The sequence below is a fragment of the Epinephelus lanceolatus genome, chromosome 24 (assembly GCF_041903045.1).
Source record: "Epinephelus lanceolatus isolate andai-2023 chromosome 24, ASM4190304v1, whole genome shotgun sequence".
In the NCBI taxonomy this organism is placed as follows: domain Eukaryota; kingdom Metazoa; phylum Chordata; class Actinopteri; order Perciformes; family Serranidae; genus Epinephelus; species Epinephelus lanceolatus.
This window is the reverse complement of record NC_135757.1, coordinates 22,782,076-22,806,974: the sequence shown is the minus strand read 5'-3', so window position 1 is coordinate 22,806,974 and position 24,899 is coordinate 22,782,076. Positions and strand designations below refer to the sequence as shown.

The window sequence follows — 24,899 nt, the reverse complement described above, 5'->3', positions numbered from 1 at the left end:
GATGGCTGGAGAGATTGTCTTTAGAAAATAATCAGCTCTAAGTGGTCTGCAAGAGAGATAGAAACACTGCATTTGGGCTTGTGTCACCTTGTACCGCGAGTGAATTTGTTTTTGGTTTGTTTGTTTCCATCATTGTTGTGGGTAAGGTCACTGACAGCTCGATGGTAAATGCATGCAACGAGAGGTATGAACAGTTTCTGTAGCTTTGTTCCTCTCCGCAACATCAACATGGTGTACATTGTGCAATCTGGCATTGTTATTTTGCGAAGCTGCATTTAGCTGCACTTAGTAGGCTGTTTGTTGTATGTGCAGATATGTTTCAGTGTTTTCTGCTGCATGAATGTATCAGAAATCCAAATCTGGTTTTATAGCACTAATAAAAATTCCCAAAACATACAACCACATACACATGCTAAAAACACCATTGTGTTATGTTGTTGGACCCCTATAAACCCCCCAAACAGCTTAAGTAATTATTATTGATTAATTTCCTCACTGGGTGTTTTGACAGTGAAGGTGGAGTCTGCTGTCTAACACCTCATGCGCAACATGCTCTGCCTTTAGGAAGATTGTTTTGTTGTTGTTGTTGAAGATAAGCCCTCAAACCTAAAGATTTATTACATAAACCAAACTTCCTGGTTGATATTTGCCTGCACCAACACAGGCCCTTGCATCTTATTAAGCCATGGGTGCAGGGAGTGCAGTTGTACTGGGGCCCATAGGGCCCCCCAACAATGTGTTGGATGGAGAATAGGCCCTTATGAGTGATTGTCAACTTGGAAATATGCCTGTGTTCAGAGATCTCTCATTTAGATTGAAAACAGTGCCATTTGCTATCTATATACCCTTGAAAAAGGATAACGCATCTTTGTTTTTTTTCTTTTGTACATTAGGCAAAAGCATAAACTATAATAAACTATTAAAATTAAATTCAATCATTAATATCTTATTTGTGTCATATACAGATATGCAGTGATGATTGTTGGATAATATGTTGTTGATGTTATCCATTGTCAGGCCTCTGATAATGTGATGAGATGATACGTGCGCAACAGCGTGCACTGGGGCCATCAAAATAGTGTGCACTGGGGCCCGTTGCAACTACCTTACACCACTGCATGGGTGTTTGTGACCACTAAAGCAGAGGTTCCCAACTGGTGGGTAGCTGTCCAAAGTGGGTCTTGCATCCATTCTGACTTGACTGCAAGTGAGTCGCGAAAATGTTTGGAAAAAACACACTTTATGAAGTACAGTGAATTTCTGGTGCATAGCTTTTATTTTAAAGTGTCATGTCCTGCTGCACTCTCCGGGCACTCCGGCTTCCTCCCACAGTCCAAAGACATGCAGATTGGGGACTAGGTTAATTGATAACTAAATTGTCCGTAGGTGTGAATGTGAGCGTGAATGGTTGTTTGTCTCTATGTGTCAGCCCTGCGATAGTCTGGCGACCTGTCCAGGGTGTACCCTGCCTCTCGCCCGATGTCAGCTGGGATAGGCTCCAGCCCCCCCGCGACCCTCAAGAGGATGAAGCAGTTAGAAGATGAATGAATGAATGGATGAATGTCCTGCTGCAGAATAATTGACTAATGGACAGCAGCTTGATAGTGATGTTGTTCTGGCCTTATGTAATATCCTCCTGAGACCCAATCTTTTGTTTGGTGTGCATTCTTAATTCCTCCTATAGCTATTTGGGATCAGTAGAACCAGATAAGTATAGAAAAATAAACAGTCAATAATTAAGTCCAAATGTCCTCAAATGAGTTGGGGCGGCAGTCCATAGGGACTTGGGTTGGGAACCGGAGGGTCGCCTATTCAAGTCCCCGTCCGGACCAAATATGGAGCGTGGACTGGTGGCTGGAGAGGTGCCAGTTCACCTCCTGAGCACTGCTGAGGTGCCCTTGAGCAAGGCACTGAACCCCCCAACTGCTCGGGGGGCCTGACCAAGGGCAGCCCCCTCACTCTGACATCTCTCCTCTCTTTGTGGATGTATAGGTCCTGTTTGTGCATGTTTGTGTCTTTCGGACCTGTGTGTTAATGACAAAAAAAAAAAAAAAAAAGAGTGAAAAAATTGAATTTCCCCTCAGGGGGATTAATAAAGTAAAATGAGATGATAATAAAGCCCCAGTGTCTTCAAACGAGTCGATAATTATGTCACAATGTCCTTAAATAAGACGACAGTAAAGTCCCAATGTCCTCAAACAAGATGATAATAAAGTACCAATGTCCTCAAATGAGATGATGAATATGTCCCAGTGTCCTCAAATCAGATGATAATAAAGTCCCAATGTCCTCAAACAAGATGACAATAAAGTCCCAATATCCTTAAACAAGACTACATCCCAATGTCCTCATGAGTCAATAATAAAGTCCCAATGTCCTCAAATGAGTTGATAATAAAGTCCCAATGTCCTCAAATTAGTACTTCCTAATTGATAGTGTCTTAAGTTTGTTACTGTTCATGAAATTGGTTAAATGTGGTGCCATATCAAACTACAAACATTATTAATCATAAATAAACAAGTTTCAACTATAAAATGTGATCAGGTTTTGGACCTTGTCCACTTTTGTGTCCGGATTGGCTACAGACTGACTTGGTAGAGATGGCTGCTATCTTGTTTTTACATGGATTAGTGTTTCTTTATCGTAAGGAGGCTTCCCCTCCACCTCAGAGATATTACATATCTCTACGGGAAGCCTGATCTATCAGGGTCAGGTGTGTGGATAATTACTTTAAGACAAACCACCTGTGGAGTGGACGTGGCTATCAATCAGACCGGTTATTTAAACCCCTGTCAACCACGCCCACGTTTATTTTTCTTTTCCACTGGAGCAGCATGCGTGTCGCTCTGCTTTGAGACAAATCGATTCTGTATCTTTCTGTCTTCTTAACTTAACAACATTAGCAGTCTGTGCCACTTACCTGATGGTATGAGAGAGTGAGATGTTCTGCTCTTGCTGTGGCTGTTAATGTTGATCCTTTATAAACGTTTGTTGGTGTCTTCCTCAGTGTTGGCATATTGCTTCTGTGCGGGGGTTCACGTGCCGTTTACACCAGGTCCTGTCTCTCGGCCCCGTTTGGGCAATGAGAGCAGGTTCCAAGTGGTTGTTGCCGAGCTAAGTTTCTTGTACTTAGTGCTTAACATCCAGTGTTGTGCGTGTTGTCTCCGTGCGGAGGTTGTCACGTATCAGCACAGGTCCTGTTTTTCGGTTCTGTGCGGACGGTGAGAGCAGGGCCGCGGACTTTCTGAGCTGTTAACTATCTGTCTGTCTGTCATTTTGTCGATCTTGACACTGTGTTGTGGTTGCAACACTACACCAAGCACACACGTCTCATTACACACATATCGCCCGGCAACAGTCTTGTGGTGTGTAGAGCTGGATTGTTTTTCCGGGTTGGGATCTCGCGAGGGCGGGACTTGTCGCAAGATTTGGTCATGAGTCATATTTGTGTGGCGTGTGGGGTCCAGTTGCCCATTGAGGATGGACATGATGTGTGTGTACGTTGTCTAGGCAAGGAACATGCCTCTGAGGCTGTCTGTAATCCCTCCTCCTGTATGGATTGCTCTATTTTGCCAGCACGAACCTTAGAGGCTCAGCTTTGTGTGTTTGGGGTAAAGCGTAGGATGACTGTTCCACCTGATAAGCTCCAACAGACTAAGTGCTGTATGGCGGGGGAATTTGGGGGTAGCTCCTCTGTGGATCCCTGCCCCAGTCCCCCACCCAGGTGTTTTTTGCCTGATATTACCAGGGCTCAGGAGGAGGATGAGGATGACATTGATGTGGAGGGGGTTTCACATGATGGTGAGGAGGTTCTGGATGACCACGCCAAAGAAAGCGATAGACAGCAATTCAGGGGTCTAATCGAGAGGGCCTCCCGCGTTTTGGGGCTGGAACTGAGGACGGTTCAGGCCCCTCCCCCTTCGCGCTTTAATGATGAGGATGAGGAGGGGTCACTTGACACAGAGCCCTTTACAGTGCCTCTCCTCCCAGAGGTGGTGAACCTTATGCATAAGGGATTTGAAAAGCCCACAGCTAAGTTGGTCTTTTCCGCTACCAACAGACGTTTGTCTGCCATGAAGGATAAGAACAAAGTAGGCTGTGATTCGCCACCTCAGTTAGACCAGTCTGTGTCGGCTCTTTTTTTTCCGGCCAGCTCAGTACTGGGTTCAGTTACTCTGCCGGGGGACTGTAGGATGCTAGACGCCTCACTAGTTAAAGTGCATAGGCCCATGGTGATACAGACTCAACTGGCCAATACTGGCCAATGTCAGTGCTCTGGGTTGCTAGGCGCCAGCTGTATTTGTCCCGATCCAGGTTACAGCCAGTGGACAAAGGGGCTCTCTTGAAATTGCCAGTTGTGCTAGGTGGCATGTTTGGTGCTGGTGCCACTGCGACGTTACGGCAGGCTCAGGAGGCCCGTAGTTGTGCTAAGGAGGTTTCCAGTGCACTGACCCCCAAGTGGTCTGGTCAGTTCAGGGGTAAGAAGAAGGAAGCCCCCAGGATTGTGGGGCCACAGGGTTCGGGCTGGGCCTCTAATGATCTGAGGATGAGGGTGCGGCAGTCCATCAACAGAGGGGACTGGTTTGTCACCATCGATCTGGTGGTTCCCTACAGGCATTGGCGGTTCCTCAGGTTCGTTTTTCAACGGCAAGCAGTACGAATTCCAGGTTCTGCCGTTCAGAATTTCCCAGGCTCCTCTCACCTTTACCAGGTGCATGGAGGCAGTTTTGTCACCTCTGCGACAGAAGGGAATACGGATTCTGAATTATCTCGACGACTGGCTCCTTTGTGCACACTCGCAGGCTCAGTGTCGGGCTCATTTGACTGTCCTCCTGGAGCACATAGAGCACCTCGGTCTGCGGCTCAATTTGATGAAGAGCAGACTGGAGCCTTCACAGCAGACGCAGTTCCTGGGCCTAGTGGTAGATTCGGGCTGCGCTCCTGTCACTGACGCAGGACAGGCAGTTGTCCCTCAGGGCCTGCCTCTCCCATTTCAGGCTGGGGGCAGGCGTCACATGGAGACTGTGTCTCCGTCTTTTGGGTCTGATGGCGTCATCAGTACAGGCCGTTCCACTGGCCCTCCTGCACATGCAGCTGGTACAAAGGTGCCTACAGGAGTCGCCTGGATACCAGTCACCAGACGATTGCGAATGGCCCTCCGTTGGTGGGAAGACGGTGGGAATCTTGCCAAAGGGAGTGTGCTGGGGCCGGTAACGCATCATTTTTTTCTCCTGACGGATGCTTCATTGACAGGCTGGGGCGCAGTGTTCAGAGGAAACGGTGCCAGAGGTCGTTGGAGTGGTCCTCAAGCCACCCAGCACATCAACATGTTGGAACTGACAGCGGTCCATCTTGGTCTTCGTCATTTTCTGCCACACCTTCGGGGCCAGCACGTGCTGGTTATGACAGACAGTGTGACAGCAGCCGCATATGTCAACAGGCAAGGGGGGTTGGTTTCTCCATGCCTCTGCGAGCTGGCTTGTCGCTTATGGCTTTGGGCGTATCCGAGCTTTCTCTCACTGAGGGCAGTCCATGTGCCGGGGGTGCAGAATCATGCAGCGGATTGGTTGTCCGGGGGGGAACTGGACCCAGGCAGATGGCGACTCCACCCTCAGGTGGTAGCAGGGATTTGGCTCCGCTATGGATGGGCCGAGGTAGACCTGATTGCGTCACGGGAGAACACTCACTGCCCACTTTTCTTCTCCCTGGGGTGGGACGATCCTTCCCTCGGAGCGGACGCCCTTGCTCACCCTTGGCCACAGATTCCGATGTACGCCTTTCCCCCATTTGTCTTCCTTCCGCCTCTCCTGAGGACGGTGCACATGGAGGAAGTGAGGTTGATCCTGGTGGCTCCACATTGGCCACACATGACCTGGTTCTCGGACATCCCCCCAGTACTGGGCAGGACTCAGTGGGAGCTTCCAGTTCATCTGGACTTGCTGTCTCAAGCACAGGGGACTCAGGTTCAATCCCTTTCCCCAAGGGCTCAGGTTCTGGGCGTGGTCCCTGAAGGGCCCGAGCTGCTAGCCATGGGGTTGTCACCTTCGGTGGTCAGTACGCTGCAGGAGGCGTGCACCGTCGACAAGAGCACTTTATGCGCACATATGGAGGGCTTTTGTGGCCTGGTGCAAGGGACACCAGACGGACCCACTTACGTGCTCGGCCCCAGCTGTCCTGCGGTTCTTACAAGGACTCTTGGATGCTGGAAGGGCGCCCTCTACCCTGAGGGGTATGGTGGCGGCGATCAAGGCAGCTCGGGTTGGGAGATACCAATTGCCTGAGGGTGAGGACAAATTGGTATCCCGGTTCCTCAAGGGTGCTAGGAGGCGTACTGGTTTACGTGGTAGACCACCTCTGGCGCCCTGGGATTTGGAGCTGGTTTTGCAGGCTCTGGAGCGTCCTCCTTTTGAGCCCTTAGAGTTGGTGGACCTGAAATGGCTGTCCGTCAGATCTGCCCTCCTGTTGGCGCTAGCCACGGCCAAGAGGATGGGGGAGCTCCATGCTCTCTCCATACATGAAGATCTGTGCAGGTTCTTGCCAGAGGGGGCAGGGGTGGTCCTGCGACCCAACCCTGCAATTCTTCCCAAGGTCCTCTCTGAATCGCAGCCAGGTCAGGAGGTCATGCTCCGGTCTCTTTACTCTGCACCAATGCAAGAGGGGGAGCATGGGCACTCACTTGTGTGCCCTGTCAAGGCTCTTAGGGTGTATCTGCACCGGACGCGGGTCCATAGGCGGACTGACCAGTTGTTTGTGTGCTTTAGGCAGGACCTGTGTCTAAGGCCCGTCTTTCCCACTGGATTGTGGAGGCTATCCAGCAGGCCTATGTGGGGACTGGGGAGCCCTTCCCATCAGGAGTGCGGGCGCACTCGACTCGGGGCATGGCTACGTCTTGGGTGTAATGGCGCGATGTGTCTGTTGATGAGATCTGTGCGGCAGCTACCTGGTCAGCCCCGTCCACATATGCTCGCTTCGACCAGTTCAGTGTGGCTGCAGGTACTTCTTTCGGTGAGCAGGTGCTTGGGGTAGCCCGGCGGTAGTGACTTTTCATTTTTCCTGTCAGTCAGCCTCGTGGGGGCTGGTCTGAGTGGCCTCTCCACCCCTCTGATTGAGCCTTTGCGTCTTGCGGGCCATCTGGCCCTTGGTTGCGTCTTGAACCAGGGCTGGGGCACCAGCGTCCTGTGTCTTGTGGAGCTGGCTAGCTTGGGGGATGTGTATATTGTGTACATTAGTTGGTTTGACGCATGGGGGTTTTCTTTTTTGTAGAGCACTTCGGTGGCGGTGACGTCTCATTCGAAAGTCACGCCATACGTGTGGGGTGGTGCTGCTCTGTCCCTTCGCAGTGTGTCTTAAAGCTCTCCTGTAGAGATATATGTAATATCTCTGAGGCGGAGGGGAAGCCTCCTTACAATAGAGAACGTAAGGTTACATGTGTAACCATGGTTCTCTGAGTAGAGGCTTCCCCTCCAGCGTGAGGCCACTCAGGGATTCGTTCCAAAGATCTATATCAACGTGGGCGTGGTTGACAGGGGTTTAAATAACCGGTCTGATTGATAGCCATGTCCACTCCACAGGTGGTTTGTCTTAAAGTAATTATCCACACACCTGACCGTGATTGATCAGGTTTCCCGTAGAGATATATGTAATATCTCTGAGGTGGAGGGGAAGCCTCCTACTCAGAGTACCATGGTTACACACGTAACCTTACGATTGTGCTCTTAGTACCACTAGATGGCACAAAAACGTGTCCACAAACGAGGACAACAGGTCTAAGTTTAACAGAATGAAGTATAAGGTTCAGTAAACCCAAACTGGGATGTCCCCATAGGAGGACACAGGGTCTAAGGAGGATATAAAAAACAATAGTAGTAATAGTAAAACATGTAAATGATAAACATCAAACAATCACCCCAAAAAGTGGGCAAAAAAATCCTGAAGGGACTGTCTGGGGAGTTAACATTGTTTTCACACTCATCAAAGCATTCTGTGAACCCCCACTCACCGTATGGAAACATTTCAATCATCATCTGTATATAACTGAATGAAACATCATGCACTAAATAGAAAGCCGCAACTGTAGATTGATGTCATTGTGGTTTTCTTTTAAACCTATAGAAATACTGCTCAGTGCATATTCGTTGAACTCAGCAAGTGTCAGAAAAACATAAAGGCAACCAGTCATGGAGAACAAGCACATCATTATGAAAGTTGTTTTCTTTGCATTCAGCTTTAAAATGCTCAATTAGACCTTTTGTTGGGAAACAAACAAAGCGACAGCCACGGAGAGAATAGGTCTCCTGTCAGGCTTTAATGAACCTGAGCTCATGGCGTGACAAATAAGGAGGTGGATAAACTAGTGTTTAGGTGTGTGTTTAACCTCCCCTTTGACTGAAGTGGCAGAGAGCCAAAACAAGTGTTGGCTGCGAAATAAAACAAAGGTGGCTACAAATGCTGGTCAGACCAGATCCAACAGCTCTTATGTTTCCATGTGCTTTTCATCAGATATGTCTAACGAAAGCAGGGGAGGTCACATGACTCACCCATTGGCCAGACATTACAGACAGAGATAAACGTGAAGCCGATAATTTTGACATCATGTCAAGCTGCACGCATGTACATGCTGACCAGTGTGATTCCTCCCTGCTCAGCTCTTGTTTCCTCCCTGCTATCTACTTCCTCTGAGTCCTGAATCAATTACGACCATGGCTCCAGTGCCAGCCACCATGGGGACGTGGGAGTGTTTCGGCATGTGCTCGGCTAATTCTGGCGCCAAGGGGCACGTCTAGTCAATAATCTGCCTTGTGCAGGAGGCTTAGATCGCTTCAATATTTCAGTCGCTTTATATTGCTCCCTCACTGCTAAGGAGGATCATAAACATTGTCTGCAACACCTACCAGATACAAAGCTTTGTTGCCTGCTCTTTTTTTGTTAAAGTTTTATATCCATGTACAAAATCAAGCCGAAACAGAGCGGAGCTGTCGCTTTCATCAGCAGTTAGTGGGAGCCGACGATCAATTGGCGCGCTGCTGTGTAGACGTTTTGCAAGCACCTTGAAAAATCATCATTGTCTTTCCACTCTACCTTCAGAGGAGTCAGTCATCGAGCATTCTCTCTTGCCAAGAATCAGTAATAACACCGGAGCTTATGCAGATTTTTAAGAGCGCTTTGACAGAAATTTCCACCAGCTATTCATACAGTTGTGAGGACACACACAGGGAGGCAGGGCTGAGCGTGAAAAACAGGGCAGCATGCTACACACTCCTGTCTTCTCAGATCATCTGTGAAGCAAATGGCCTGTCACCGCGCTAGCTGCATCAACTTTAACATATTTAGCTGTCTCTGCTGTCAGCTGACTGTAAAATGGTAAGAGGTGATAACGTTGTAATGCTAACAGGTATAAAAAAGGGACGCCTGTAGCGATGCTAGACACTTATCTGCTCCCCACAAGTACCCACATGCACCACGAGGCTCCGGTGGGAAGCCACGTGTGAAGGGAAGCAGGAGAATAGGCTTGTAGTGTAATATGATTTCAGCAATGCTTGTGTTTGATTGCCTCATCAGATTTGTTGGCCTTGAAACTAACGAGCGGCAGACGCACATGCCAAGGATGTGGTGCTGATGGTTGTTGGAAACATTGTGATGATGATCAGTGTCAGCATGCTGGGGTGTGAGTGGGAGCCCGCGTGTTTCTCGATGATGCAAAGTGCAGGCATCGAGAGGCAAATTTATCATCATTTACGATTATGTACTATCAAACTGAGAGATTATTATTGATGTTATGAGCAATTTGCATCACTGTGCGTGCTGGACAAATATGTTTCCAGCTAAATCCTGCCCTACATTAAGCCGTGTTCTCACAGTTACACCTGCTTGCTGTTGAGATGAACCCTCGCTACCCTGTGCTGCTGGCTGCTGAGCATCTGGAGGTTACAAGCTTTGCTCAAGGGCATCTTGCCGATAGTTAGTGAAAGGAAAAGAGAGCATTCAAACTGCCTGCTCTCTATCTCAGGGGTTATCTCTTGCCACTGGCTTCTCTCATTTCCCATGCACGATCTGTTTGTCACAAACTTGTATTTTCTGCATGTTTCCTCATTTAAATCTAGCAACCTGTCTCTAAAGGACTGGACAAGCCTCTGTCCATCTCCTCTTTTCTCCAAGGCTCTGGATGATTGATGGCCCCAGAAATGGCCCTCCACACTGACACTTTTATTTGCAGGTTTTACAGGCAAAGGCCACCTGCTGTTTGCAGATGGTCGGATCATCTACAGTAGCCAGATGAGTTCATGTTTCACAGGCTACATATGCACGCCATTTTAATCAGGGTTCAAGTGAGCTTTTTGATCAAGCCTGCCATTTGTTAGTGTGTTTAGTGTCTGTTTGTATACGTGTATAATCTTGGAAATGAGAGTGGAATTTATGGCCTACATATGTCCCTATTCCTTTACAGATTTATAAGCTATGTAAATCCAAGATTATGACATAATCATGTAATTTCAGGCCGTCTGTTCCCTCGACAAGTTCCAGCAACGGCGTTGGATGGTCCTCAGTTGTTTAGCGGACCAAAGCAAAAAGGAATGCTAGTGTATCCATATAAAATCTTAGCAGCACTGTATGAATACAAATCTATACCATGTATTACTTATTTCAAAATCTGATTATCATCAAATCAGTTTAATAATTTCTCGAAATTTTCCACAATATAAGTCTGATTGAATCATAACTACTCAGCAGTTAGACTTATTAAAAAAATATCAGTCAGAATAGTGTAACTACACTGTATAAATAAATACATAAATAAAAAGTAATAATACAACAACATGATAATAATAATAATAATAATAATAATAATAATAATAATGATAATAATAATTTTCCCTAATTAATTAAATTAATTTAATCATTAATTTTTCCACAGGAATTTACCGTATTATTTTACTTTTTTTGTCTTGTCGACATGAGTGTAAATCTTTTTTTATGAGATATATTAACCTTACAATAAAGTTACAATCTGTAAATTAATATAATAAGAACAGTAACAGTATTATTCAGTTGCTTAATGGTCTAGAATGTCAAATTACATTGAATTCTATGTTAGAATAAAAACAAAAAATATGTCCTGTTGCGGAATCTAAAATGTAGGGCTTTTTTTTGTTTGTTTGTTTGTTTTGTTTTGATTTGTTTTTTAAAGTAAAACTTTAAATTTAGTGTAAAATAATTTATTCTAAAAATCCTAAAAAAAATTTGCAAAACAGATATTGTTATTGTTTATATTATTTTACAGAGAATTATTTTTCAAATACAGATATTTACTGTATACCATCTGCATTTAAAGTTCCTAAAAGTAAAATTTTAAATTTCATGTAAAATAATTTATTTTAACAATTGTAAAAAAAAAGTTGCCAAACATGTACTGTCAATTGTTCGTAAAACCCTTTACTTTTTTTTTGAGAATTATTATTTTTTTGATACAGATATTTACTGTATACCATCTGCATTTACACAGTCCAACTGTTGTAGAATAATAAAAAAAATCTTAATATAAAACAACTCCAGAAGGTTAAACAATTCCATGGAGACATGAATAAAACACTTTGATTTATGCGTGTCTTCCTACATTCTCTCTCGGCCTTTGTTCTCTGTACTTTGATCTCAGGCCTGCACTGTGAAGCCAGTCCAGTTTGTGCATCATATATGTTCATTATCTGGTTTGACTAACCCTAACATTAACCTTCTGCATAACCGGTACTACAAAGCTGGTTATCAACTTGTTTAGTCAACTCTGGGTTTTCCTATCCAGCCACGAGCATGTTCATGGGAAAGAGGTGGGGGTGTTAATTACAAGCGACATCATCAGAACCATGAATGAAGTAGGCTGCTACATATGATATGAGATGAAACGGTACTGAAAATATCTGCAACTACGAGACAGTAAAATGTCAGTGGTGTGGGATGTAAATGACTATAGTATTAAAACAGAAACTGTAGAAACATCCATCCAAAAATTCACCGTCAGCCAAGACTTGAATTACGCTTAGGTATCACTAGGCTATATGTGATAGTTGTATAGAGTACGTTTTGCTATTTACTCTGAATATGTCACATAAAACAGTTTAACGTGATGCCAGACTGTTTCTGCTACTGAAGTAAAGGGTGGAAAAGTAGTTAATGACTGCTGAGGTCTATCTGACCGAAATGCTGCATTTATACTAAGGGGAGCCAATTAACAGTGTGTGGATTCTTTTTGTAATAAAATATTTTTTTTCCAAGTTCTTATTGCAGGTGTCTCATTTTATTGTGAGCTACAGTAATGAAATCAGGGTGTAAAATAACAACACTATCCCAGCGGACTAAATTAAACTTTTCACAAGGTAAAATACTGTTAATCATGGATTGTGAATGATCTCTGTGTTTGTTAGAAGTTCTGTTTTAAAACCAGTGGAAAAAGAGCCCTGGAACAATAAAATGATTCTACTGACCTATAACAGTATAGGCTACTCTTTTTCACCTGAAACCGTGGACTTTGGTCCATAGATACCTTTTTCTCAGGGATCTGACTGGTCAGTGGTTGAGGTGTTGACAGGCTGTGAAAAGAGAACCAGCTTCATAGTATTGATCCCTGAAGTTACCTCCCTAACTCCAAATCCTGCTTCGAAGTACAGGCCTCAGGTTGATAATGACACAACTGCCAAAAACAAATAGATTAAAGGAATATTTCACCCACAGAATGATCCTTTGTGTATCAATTACTCACCAAACATGACCTTGAATTCATGATTATAACAAATTATTTGGAGAAAATTCATGATGAAGTTATAGGCGTTTTCAACAACAGCAAAACTATATCAAAATATTCATTTAGAAACTCTTACACAACTTGGGCAGTATAATACAATTCTCATTTATCCAGTTGTATGTAACCATACAATAAAGTTGCCAAAGTTGCAAGTGTAGAAAAGAGGGGGAACTTTTTTGTTATTGTTGTTTTATTTTTAATTCTTTAAATTTAATGTAATTAAATTTATTTTAAAAATCTTTTTTAAAAAATTGCCAAACACGTACTGTCAAATGACAGTAAAACCCTATACTAATTAAAGGAGTATTAGTTTTTAGATAAAAAATCTTAATATAAAACTAAAATGTTGAAAAAAAAAATCTATGAAGACATAAGTAAAACACATTGACTTATATGTGGGTTTTTTTCTACATTGTCATTGTTGATAAGGACATAAATACCAACAAAACTCTGATTAAAGGAATATTTTGCCCAAAAATTTCACCTGAAAACGGTAAACTTTAGTTGCGTTTTGGCCGATTGTTTACACGACAGCGGTGTTTTGGGTGCCTGAAAACAGGTTCCAGAGTGCAATTTTTTGGAAGCATCTCTGTTGTCATGTAAACTTGCAATATGCAGTTCCTCTGAAAACGGAGACTTTTCGCACATGCGCATTACGCTTCCAGTCACTAGGCATGCATGAAAAAGTCGACCATCACAACAACAATGGCGGACTCTTGACCTCTGCTTGTGCTGCTCACCCTATTGAATTTATCAACGCTTCTCCATCATAGTGTAGATTTACTGTAGCAACTCCATCTCGTTGTCCGTCCAGACGAATGTTCGTGCGGTTGCCATTTTGTTTGCTTATACATCACCGCTCTGTAGAAGAAAGCGTAAGCGTCACACCGCCAGCTACTGGCCTGGCATGTATACTACAGCGTTTTTGGTCATTTTTGCACATCTGTGTGCATGGAGATTGTTATCAAAATGTTGTCATCTAAACGTGGAACTTTTTCAAAATGAAAATGAGAAACGATTCTGTTTTCAGTGGATCATTTTTGTGTAAACATGGCCTCAGTGTATCAGTTTCTCACACCATGTTACCTTGGATTCAACAAATCCAAAGTAACTATATCAAAATATTAGTTTTCCAAAATCTCACAAAACTTGTGCAGTATAATCCAAGTCTCAATTACCCAGTTGTATGCTCTGTACTTCCCAAACATATCTATTTTTGCTATAACATTACTGTTGGGCACACCAGCTCACCATTGAGAAATTTGTCACAGAGCTCCTCTGTGCTCAGATTCATGATGCCTACAGGCCATAAAGACAGCTGCTGCAGATGGAAATACCACGTTGCAAAGCTGTCAGATGCAAGGAAATGGACGCAATGTTGCCTTTGATTTGCCTAACTAACCCATACCTTCTCCCTTACAGCCAGCAACAAACCATGATGATATGGTGCATGTAACAAAGCAAAAACAAGCCATTGCATGTACTCTGTTTTTAATAAGTGATATAATAACAATGCAGTACTCACCTGATAAAAGGGCATGAGAAACACACATTTGAAAGCAGGTGCCTTTGAACTCTGCATTCTGTTGAGTTGCCAAGATGCAGTACTTGTCTATGCAGGCTATGCAAAAATGCATGTGTTTGGGAAGTACTGAGCATATGACCGGATGAATGAGACTTGGATTATACTGCATGTGTGTGAAAGTTTGTAAACGGTTGTTTTTATATAATTTTGCTGCTGTTAAACATGGAGCCCTATGATTGCAGTTCATTAACAATTTTCAACATTTTTTTGGATTCTTCGTTCACTGGAGGCAGGCAAGAAAAACAAAGTGCAGTTCACAAATTCAGTGTAGCACGGGGTGAGTAACTAATTATCCCTTTAAAACCAGACTTCTTGCGAGCTAAGAGTCTATGACCCGTAGCGATTGTGAAGCCAAGAGCATCGCCGATTTAACGACAACCACAGGAAGTCCAATCAGCTGTTATCAAACTGTATTGTCTTTCTAGACCTGCTGCAAGCTGTGAATCTTTCAGGCTGACTCACTTCATGCAAAGAGATGCCAAGTTAGTGTCACTCATGGGCAATCCAATATTTATACAAATAATCTTGGGGCTGGAAGGTAACAGGTTCAACTTATTGAACCACTTTGGGAAATACATGAAGCTGTTGGAAGCCAAAAAGAGACAACGTGTTGCAAAGAGAATGATAAATGTCTTTAATTCAATTCAATTCAATTCAATTTTATTTATAAAGCCCAATATCACAAATCACAATTTGCCTCACAGGGCTTTACAGCATACGACATCCCTCTGTCCTTAAGACCCTCACAGCGGATAAGGAAAAACTCCCCAAAAAAAACCCCTTTAGGCATTTAAATGTTCTGAAGAGGTCCCAGGTGTGAGTGGGAGTAATCATGGGAATGTTTCTTCCCTACGCAGTGAAAGTGAACATTAAAAGGAAAGCTAAATGTTGATATGATCCTGTTGACTTCTAAAAGAGAGTAAAATCATCATCATAACTTTATCTCTCTGTGTCTGACCTTGCTTTCAGCTATTGGCGAGCCGGTGAGACTGGAGTGGTACAACCCCCAGGGCGAGCGCATCGTGCCCTCCAAGCGGATGGCGCTCCACACGGAGACGTCACGATCCAGGCTCATCATTTACAATGCCATCATTGAGGATGCGGGTATCTACCGCTGCCAGGCCACCGACGCCAGCGGCCACACCGAAGAGGCCTCGGTCGTGCTGGAGATCTACCGTAAGTTTGACTGATAGTGTGCGCTCACAAACACATTTACCTGCAGATGCTCTGTGTTTGCCTCCTGAGGAGATTTCTACATGATGACAAGAAGAGAATAAACCTCTCACATTAGTGTTGGATCACAGGGGTAGCCAGCCTATTCATATTCTCAGCCTCTCCACAGCCACAAGCTGTTAAAAATGTTAGCTCTGTCTGTGTGCATGTCCATTTTAGGTCCATGTGTACCTTTGACTTTGTGTGTGAGCTCATGTGAGGGTGTGTGTTACACTCATTCTTGTGATTAAAGTATAATGACAGCTAGTAATGCCATGGGACTCAGATCCTGCCAGGCATAATGAGGAATGTGGCACTGAGGCTAACCTGCCTTGCTGACCCATCACTATTTCCTGGGAAAAACTTAATGTTACGAGGCGGGGTTGGCTCAGTGGTTACACAGTCTGTCCCATCACAGGTTGCATCCTCACGGAGAGCTGTGAATTAACCACCATTTGTCCGGTTACAGTGTCCTTGTGCAAGACATCCAACTTATCCTCTACCTTCCTGTGATTTGCTGTGGAAAAGAATTAGAAAAGCCATGCAGGACCAGGACAGTGGCCACTATAGCTTCTTTGTAAATGATGTCACACATCGGTGCACTGTCCAGATGGAAGGCAACTGGAGTCAAAACCTACCAACGCTGCACAAATGCCTATGATTTCCACTGTTCAACTGTTCCAACTGATGAATTGGCCACTTTAAAGGACAACTTAGGTATTTTTCAATATACTCATTTACAATACCGAGCGGGGACAACTTCCGCCTTTCTGCTCCAACACTGAATGACAGCTGACTCCACTCATTCACACTCACCACTGCCCCAGGGCCGTTACCATATGCTATTTACAGAGATAGCACTGGTGATCTGAACCGGTCAGTGGCGAAAAAAAGCACTTTTATACGGGACACATTTGCCCCCATTACCATTTTAGCTCGTTTTGCGGCTCAATACTAAACCAATTTTAGAACGAGTTGTACCCATGAATCATACACACACATACACATGGGGAAATAGAGCCCAGGTTGAAAAATACCGAAGTTGTCCTTTAAGTCTCAAAAATAGTAGGACATAAAGGTCAAACCTCCATCTTCACTCTGGAGTAGTGGAGTCAACGAACGTCAGATGTGAACGTTAAAGTGTTCTATTTAAGATGCCCCGACTTGGGTGCAATTGCAATGTGCTGTGACAACTTCTTCCTGTTTTAAGCCACGACCAGTGGTGTAGTGGTCGTTAATGAGGTGGGCGTACTACTAGGTAGATGGTTAGTTTACCGAGGAGGAAGTGGGTATACTCTTCCATATATTCCAATGGCTTATCCTCCTTGGTTTGCGTTTTTAATTTCTCCTAGCTATTTGGGATTAGTAAGACCTCTTAGGTATAAAAAACGAAACATTTTCAACAATAATAAAGTCCCAATGTCCTCAAACTTGACGATCATCAAGTCTCCATGTCCTCAAGCGAGCTGAATATAAATTAAATAAATTCTGTATGTCTTCAAAGGATTACTTGCTAATTAACAGCGTCTTAGCTTGTTACCTTTTCTAAAATTGGTCAAATGTGTTGGCATATCAAACTACAAATGTTATTAAATATAAGTAAACAAGTTTGGCTGCCATCTTCTTTTTCCATGGATAAGTGTATTGTGCTCTCACTACCACTAGATGGCACAAAAAAGTGTCCACAAACAAGGACAACAGGCCTATGTTAAAGCTATAGTGCGTAACTTCTGTCGCCTCCCAGCGGATAATGCGTTATTACAACTAATAAGCCGGCAGCACTTCAATGTACACAGAGTAACACTCACCACACACCGTGTACACAGAGTAACACTCGCCAGTCGCCACACACCGTGTACTCAGAGTAACACTCAGTCGCCACACACCGTACACAGAGTAACACTCGCCAGTCGCCACACACCGTACACAGAGTAACACTCGCCAGTCGCCACACACCGTGTAAACAGAGTAACACTCGCCAGTCACCACACACCGTGTACACAATGCTACACAACATGGCGAACACCAGGCTGCTAACATTACATTACGTTCATAGCACCATTTCCAAGAAAATAATAAAGTACTAGGTCCAATTCATGTAACAGCAACACATACTACTCATAATATAATTATAAACCAAGTCACTTACTTATCCAACAGCAGCAAGGCAACATCCGTGTCTGCCCTCAGCCCAATTTCTTCCTTCAGGGCTCTCCACCGAGGAAAAGGGACGCCCATACAAATCCTTGTTTGCCTTCTCCATCGGTCACTTTCCTTCTTTGCTAATAGACCTTCAGCCAAACGTCCAGGCTTTTCCTTTGTGGAAGGATCCACTTCTGAACCGTGTCTCGGCTGCTTCTCCGCCATGTTGCTTTCTCTTTCTACCTGCGCTCTACCTCTTGCTATGACACTCTCCGCTCTTCCTCCCCCTGCCCTTCATTTCCTGTGCACCAGCGCGGGAATGTCGCCGGTCTCATCAAACTAAAAATGATATATATTGAAAAATACCGCGAGATGTTAGAGGAGCCGATCGGCTTAATCAGCATTGTGTCATCTCCTCTAGTAGTGGCTTGGGTGAAACAGACATTTATGGACCTGTAGAAGTTACGCACTATAGCTTTAAAGGGAAATTTCAGTTTATTTCAACCCGTCTCCTATCGTCCTAAATTTGTTTCGAGTGACTAGTGACATAGAAATAATAGTTAGCATGTTAGCCGGTAGCCTAGATACAGCCATAGCGTCAGACCTGTTAAAACGTAAGTGAACGGGCATACTTCAAGTGCAAAGTTAGTCCACTAAACAAGCTTTTTTTCCACAAAGACCGCCTCATATCGTTAGGATAAATTTCAGAGAACATATAGAAAACAACATGTAAACGTGTTGTCTTACCTTACCGGTGTGCTGCCATGTTTGTTTATCCCTCTAGCTCTGCTTTCCAAAGCGCGGCCGAAATATCGCGAGAACAAGCAGCGACCTCATAGCATGCCTGAACAAGCAGCAACAGCTGGAAGGCAGAACCGGACAGTAGCCTGAAAAGTTCATTCATTTATTTTATGAAAGATTTATAGAATAATGGCTGACTTTTTGCCAGACTTCGACTTTGTGGAGGAGGAATTTGATTTTGCAGAATTTGATGGCCGCCCTTATTTATTTGAGCCAGAATACACTGACGAAGAGCTTCGTGAAATTGAAGAACGGAGGAGGAGGGGAGAGAGAGAGAGAGAGAGAGAGGCGCAACAGGTAGAGGATGAGAGAGGAGGAATGGCTGCTGCAAGGCTGCGTAGCTCTGGAGATTGGTGGTGTACCTGTGAATGCTGTGCCCCAGTGCCCACAGAAGAGGAATGCCTCTGTTGCAAGGAATGGGACCGGTTGCAGCCTTATTTTCAAGGTCTGGATGTGACCGAGTACAAGACACCTCCACCTGGAGCAGAGTCCTGCACTGGGTCGGGTACCCGCAAAAACAGCTGATTTGCGGGTGGTTTTTAAAAAAACATTTTTTCCCGGGTTCGGATCTGGGTGGAAAAAATATCATGCGGGTCGGATCGCGGGTTCGTTAAACTACAGATAACTATCTTGGTCATTATTTACTCTCTGAGGATCGCCTCCGCTATTTCGCAACGGTCACTGGTTCAGCTGTTTACACATGTTTCACCATCTCATAACACAATTTGTGACTGGACGAGAGAATCAACATGGCTGCCACCGTCTAACAAGCGTCGCTTCCAAAACAGTAAATAATTATTTAGGTATTTGAGAAATAAGTGGATAAAACGTACAACTATCACTTTATAATGTTTCTAAAGTGTTTCCCTGATGGATTACTTCTCTCCTCGATGGATTCTAAAAACACGTGACGACTCGTAACTGCTGAACGTCGCTCTGGACAGAAAGTAAGTCTATTATTACACATGTAAAGTTCCTTTACACAGATTAAAAGTTTAAAAGCATTAAACATAACAAAACGAGTGCTTTTACACTCGTATGGGAGAAGAACACAGAGGGTTGATCATGGAGCTGAAGTCAGGTTTTTATTGTGAGAGCTGCTTCATTCAGGTCGTTGTTTACTTACTGGCACCTTAACTGTGGCGATATGCTGTTCAATATTCAGCCAATATGACCCAAAATGATTACTTTAAATCCGGGTTACGGGTCGGGCTGCGGATCGTGTTTTAACGGGTCGGACCGGGCTGCGGTACTAATTGGCCTGATGCGCGGGTTTGCGGTTCGGGTGCGGGTTTGTACATCGCCGGGTCGGGTTGGGGCGGATCTTGAAAACTGGACCCGTGCAGGACTCTGACCTGGAGTAACGTTAGTATCCAGCTGGGCTTTATCTAGAGCTGGCGAGATATATTTCGGCCGAGCTTTGGAAAGCAGAGCTAAATGTAAACAAACATGGCACCATACCGGTAAGGTAAGACAACACGTTTACATGTCATTTTCTATATGTTCTCTGACATTTATCCTAATGATATGAGGCAGTCTTTGTGGAAAAAAAGCTTGTTTAGTGGACTAACTTTGCACTTGAAGTATGCCCGTTCACTTACGTTTTAACAGGTCTGACGCTACGGCTGTATCTAGGCTAACAGCTAACATGCTAACTATTATTTCTATGTCACAAGTCACTTGAAACAAATTTAGGACGATAGGAGACGGGTTGAAATAAACCGAAATTTCCCTTTAAGCTGAATGGAAAAGTATAAATCCAGTAAATCCAAAATGCTATGTCCTCGTACGAGGACATTGGGTCTTGGGAGGTAACTGTAAACGGAGAGAAAAAGGTGCACCCCGTATATCTGCGAATACCTCCACTGGCCACAACCTAGATTCTTAACGGCGTTTCACCAGACCTCTGGAAACAGTTGACTACAGGGGTTGGCAACCTTTACAATTAAACGAGCCATTTTTTTTTTCCAAAAAAGAGAAAAAAATCTATATGGAGCTGCAAAGTATATTTAAGCCTTATAATGAAGATATCTAAATTAGCCCATCAACATTACTAATGGTTCCAAAGGAGCATTTATTAATATCTTTTACCACAAGGTGGCTCCTGCAGTGGGCTATTTATGATTATTTGCTACTTTGCAGTGTAGGGCAGTAAAAGGAAGCAAATATTTCTGCACTCTATTAAATACTCTGTTTTCCTTTTTGGATTTGAAATCCTTAGTTAGTCATGCTAGGGAGACTCAAGAGGAGCCACTGCAATTGAGCTTTCGCAAAATTTAGAGGAAAAAGGGCGTAGACATTTGATGCACATTTTAGTTGAAGAAATGAATTCATGTGAAATCAATGTATTGGCTACACATTTTTACAATCGGAGAATGTAAAAGCCCTTAAGGCCTAGGACAATGATGAATGGAAAATAAAAATGTTAAAAAAAATGGCTATTTATTTTCTTTCTTGACAAATCCATAGGGGGCCAATGTAGAGAGCGGATAAAGAGCCATATCTGGCTCCAGAGCCGCAGGTTGCCTACCCCTGACCTAGCAGGTAGTGAAGTGAGTAAACTTTAGCTGGTGACGTTTGGACAAAATAGTAGCTTAAGTTAGCTAACCTTAGCTGGTAACGTTAGGAAGGAAACAGCAAGCACATTTACTCATCTGGCCAAAAACAAGACGGCAGTAGATTCAGTCATGGACCCAACCCTTGGAGGTATTAAGAGACCAGGATACTGCATTTGAGGCGTTCATTCCTATGAAAGCTGCTAATTAGCACATGGCCAAAAAAGCTTGATTTCCGCAATTTGAAATGACCCAGACCTTCTGCATTATGGGGTCCGTAAAGAAGGCGCACTAGACACGAGCGGCTAACTTTCGGTTAGTGCCCCACTGTCTTGAATAGAGATAAAATGATTTTATCTTGTGACTCTTCAATTCAATTTCAATTTTATTTATAAAGCCCAATATCACAAATCACAATTTGCCTCACAGGGCTTTACAGCATACGACATCCCTCTGTCCTTAAGACCCTCACAGCGGATAAGGAAAAACTCCCCAAAAAAAACCCCTTTAATGGGGAAAAAAAAAAAACGGTAGAAACCTCAGGAAGAGCAACTGAGGAGGGATCCCTCTTCCAGGACGGACAGACGTGCAATAGATGTCGTACAGAACAGATCAGCATAATAAATTAACAGTAATCCATATGACACAATGAGACAGAGAGAGAGAGAGAGAGAGAGAGAGAGATGCAGGTAATGACAGTAGCTTACAACAACATTAATGAAAGTAATAATATTATAGTTATAGTTCTGGCTACTGTGGTACAATATGTTGAAAGTATGTATTAATATCAGACAGTATACTTGTGTGACAATAGTCATATGTGTATAATAACAGTAGAAGTATGACTAATGACTAATGATGGCAGCAGCAGCAGGAGGCATCTGGCAGGACCACGGCAGCAGCACAACCACACACGTCACACTGTCCAGGCACCGCTGCGGTATGAGCGGTTCTCTTCTCTTCTGGACTTCCGAAATGTTATCAGACCGAATGGCTCAAATCCTATATTGAAATGAGTGATATCTTGGGGGTTGTGACACTCAAGAAAATGTATCCACTGATTTACAAATGTCTCTTTCCCTATGTAAGTCTATGGGGAAAAGTATTTTTGGGCCTCATGGCATTACATGACAGATATGTTTGACCACTATGCAAGATTGGCTTCAAAGCTAGACACTCATCCATGGGGTTTGATCCAACTAACACAAGTAGTTATTGTCCACAAAACTCTTAGGCCCAGTTCAGACCTAAGATTCGTAACAAGAAGAAACTGTTTTAGAACGGTACAGAGAAAAGCTACAGCGGTGTGAACTGGTCGGTCTGAGCTCAACTCAAGCTGGCTGATTGTGTCACCAGCATGTTGCCTGTTTCTATAGCCAGTTGGCTTATAGTGAAGTCCACTGGCCAAGTCAAAATGGTTGCAGACAGCGTGTTTGCTTGCTATGGAAGGTTCTCCATCTCCACTGAGTTGTCTGTTTCTGCCCTCACATGTGCCGGTGTCCAACAGTTGGTCGCTGCTGCTGCTCGCTGTATGTGCTTATGCTCCCTCACACACACATTCTCACAGACTGATTAATTGGCACTGTTTACTTATATTATTAGGGCGTATTTATTATGAATACAGTCCATCTGAAGCTCGTTTTGTTTCTGTTTTTCATCATCATCATTTCATCACTACTACAAATGCAACTGTATCCAGTATCTCATTATCACTATCCTTATTCATATTTTAAGAAGCCAGAATTTATATTCAGCCACAAAATAAACCTGAAACGCTGGAAATCAGTACAGAGAGTTGTTGCATAGAGATGATACACTATCTCATCTAGTTGCATTGGTGTGAACCAGCAGGTTTTTGGAACATTGCAGAACGGCGCATTGCAAGAAGTTGCATGTTTCAGCTTGTCTCGTTGCTAGTGTTTGGTCTGAACTGGGCTTTATACATTTCCACCAGTTTGTAATAGCGATCGTGTCCACAACGGCAAATCAGTCAAGCTGTGGGAAAACTTGCATTTCTTTGTTTTGTATGGATCAGATCCAGCAAGAGTTTTCTGAAGTTACCCGCTGTCAGCAGGTTCATCCAATGCTTGTATGTAGCCATGTTCTTGTATATCCTGTTCATTTAGTGATGGACTTATCACTAATGCCCTCCATCTGAATCTCGCCTGTCATAATAGTCATGTGATTTCAAAGAAGCTATGCGGAACACTGAGATTTCATCCTGCATGTATTTTATTTCTGGATATGTGTGGCTTTTAGCAACCTGAACAACTAGGTATTTTCAAGGCCAATTTAAGTATCCCAGATATTAAATTTGACTTATTCCAGGTCAAAAATAGTACAAGAAAAATTGAAGGATTCTTTGTTGCTCCGCCAGAATATTTCATCTGACAAGCATGGAGAACATTTTGAAACAGCATTTATAACTCCATGTTCAGTAATAAAATGTATATAGGAACATAAAATTTAACTGCTAACTGAATGAATAAAATATGGAAAATCTAAATCATCTAAGTATTTCAGACTCTATATGAAAGTTTAGGATTATAAAAGCCAAAATTCCTTGCGCGGGCAAGAAGGTACAAAGAGTACATCTCCCCAAAGTTACAAAATCTTCTGTGCACAGGTAGCACAGTGACAGGAAATGGATTAACATTGTAATGCATGCAAAACGCACACATACAAAAGATTACATAAGAACTAAGTGAACTCTAAGATGTGAATAACCCAAATACCCAGATACACCAGGACTTTGATCAGGAGTTTTCCCCAAGTTTAATTTGAGAAAACATCAAGGTACGGGGAATTGATTTTAGGAGACACGCACATGCGTATACTCACACACTCTTGAAATCACCACCTGCTGTGCAGTTGCCTTTTTCATCCTCTTCCAGCGAACCATTAGGGGAGACATCACAGCCTCAATCACACCTGCCACCACTCAGCCCTCACCTCATTCACCACATAACCAGCTCCCTAAAACCATTGTTTCCATGGCAACTGGGCGTCACTCACCCAGGCCCTCTGTATAGATTGCATGAGCAATATGTGGATGAAAACCTGCCTAAAGCTCCAGCCAGCTGCTCTGCCAGAGCGCGGCTGGAGAAGGTTAGGACTCCTCGGGCGATGCACAGGCCTGCGCGCATGTTGTACACCAAATTCATGACCTATGGGAGGGACGTCCTCTCAGTAGTTGCTGCCATCTCCATGATGGTCTGTTGTAATTATGCTACATGGAGTGTTGGATCAGTTTTGAATCCAAAAGAGGTGTCTGGACTTGGTTTAACTTTATACCAGCATTTAAAAACTGTGTGCTGGCTGTGCTGGTGCTTTTTACTAATGGTGGAGAAGTGACTATCAGGATAGCAATGACAGTTAGTTGGTTGGTCCATCACTTTGGTCTTGGAGAATGGCCAGAGAATAAACCCTACAGACTTTATAATCCATTGACTGTCCCTCTTGTCCCACCATGAGGTTTACATTTTTGGCTTTTAGTGAAATATCTCACCAACTACTGGGTGGATTGTTATGAAATTTAATACGGACACCTGAGGAGATAATCTGCAAAAGCAAATGTGAGCAGTTCTTAAAACCTATAAACCAAGAGTTTGATTGATATTCTTTTGAGTGCACAACAAAAAACATGATTTATGAAATGTGAAAAAAATTGAGGTATCAAAACAACCATTACCAGTATAACTGATATTTTATGGCTTGCACACACAAAAACAAAACATGTTTTGGGAAAATAAATGAAAGCAGAGATAGCCTTTCTGTTTTTGCAAATGAACCCTTCATTTACGGTCACCAGAGG

General features: G+C 43.6%; 1 protein-coding gene across 3 annotated transcripts in view; it reads left to right on the top strand.

Moving 5' to 3' along the window:
* ncam2a (neural cell adhesion molecule 2a) overlaps nt 1–24,899 on the top strand; it is a 546,541-nt gene that overhangs the window by 349,325 nt on the left and 172,317 nt on the right. For all 3 annotated transcript variants that reach the window (XM_078165636.1, XM_078165635.1, XM_078165634.1), the window contains exon 3: nt 15,345–15,551. In XM_078165636.1, the coding sequence (XP_078021762.1) occupies nt 15,345–15,551 (207 nt within the window). The remainder of the gene's footprint in view (nt 1–15,344; nt 15,552–24,899) is intronic.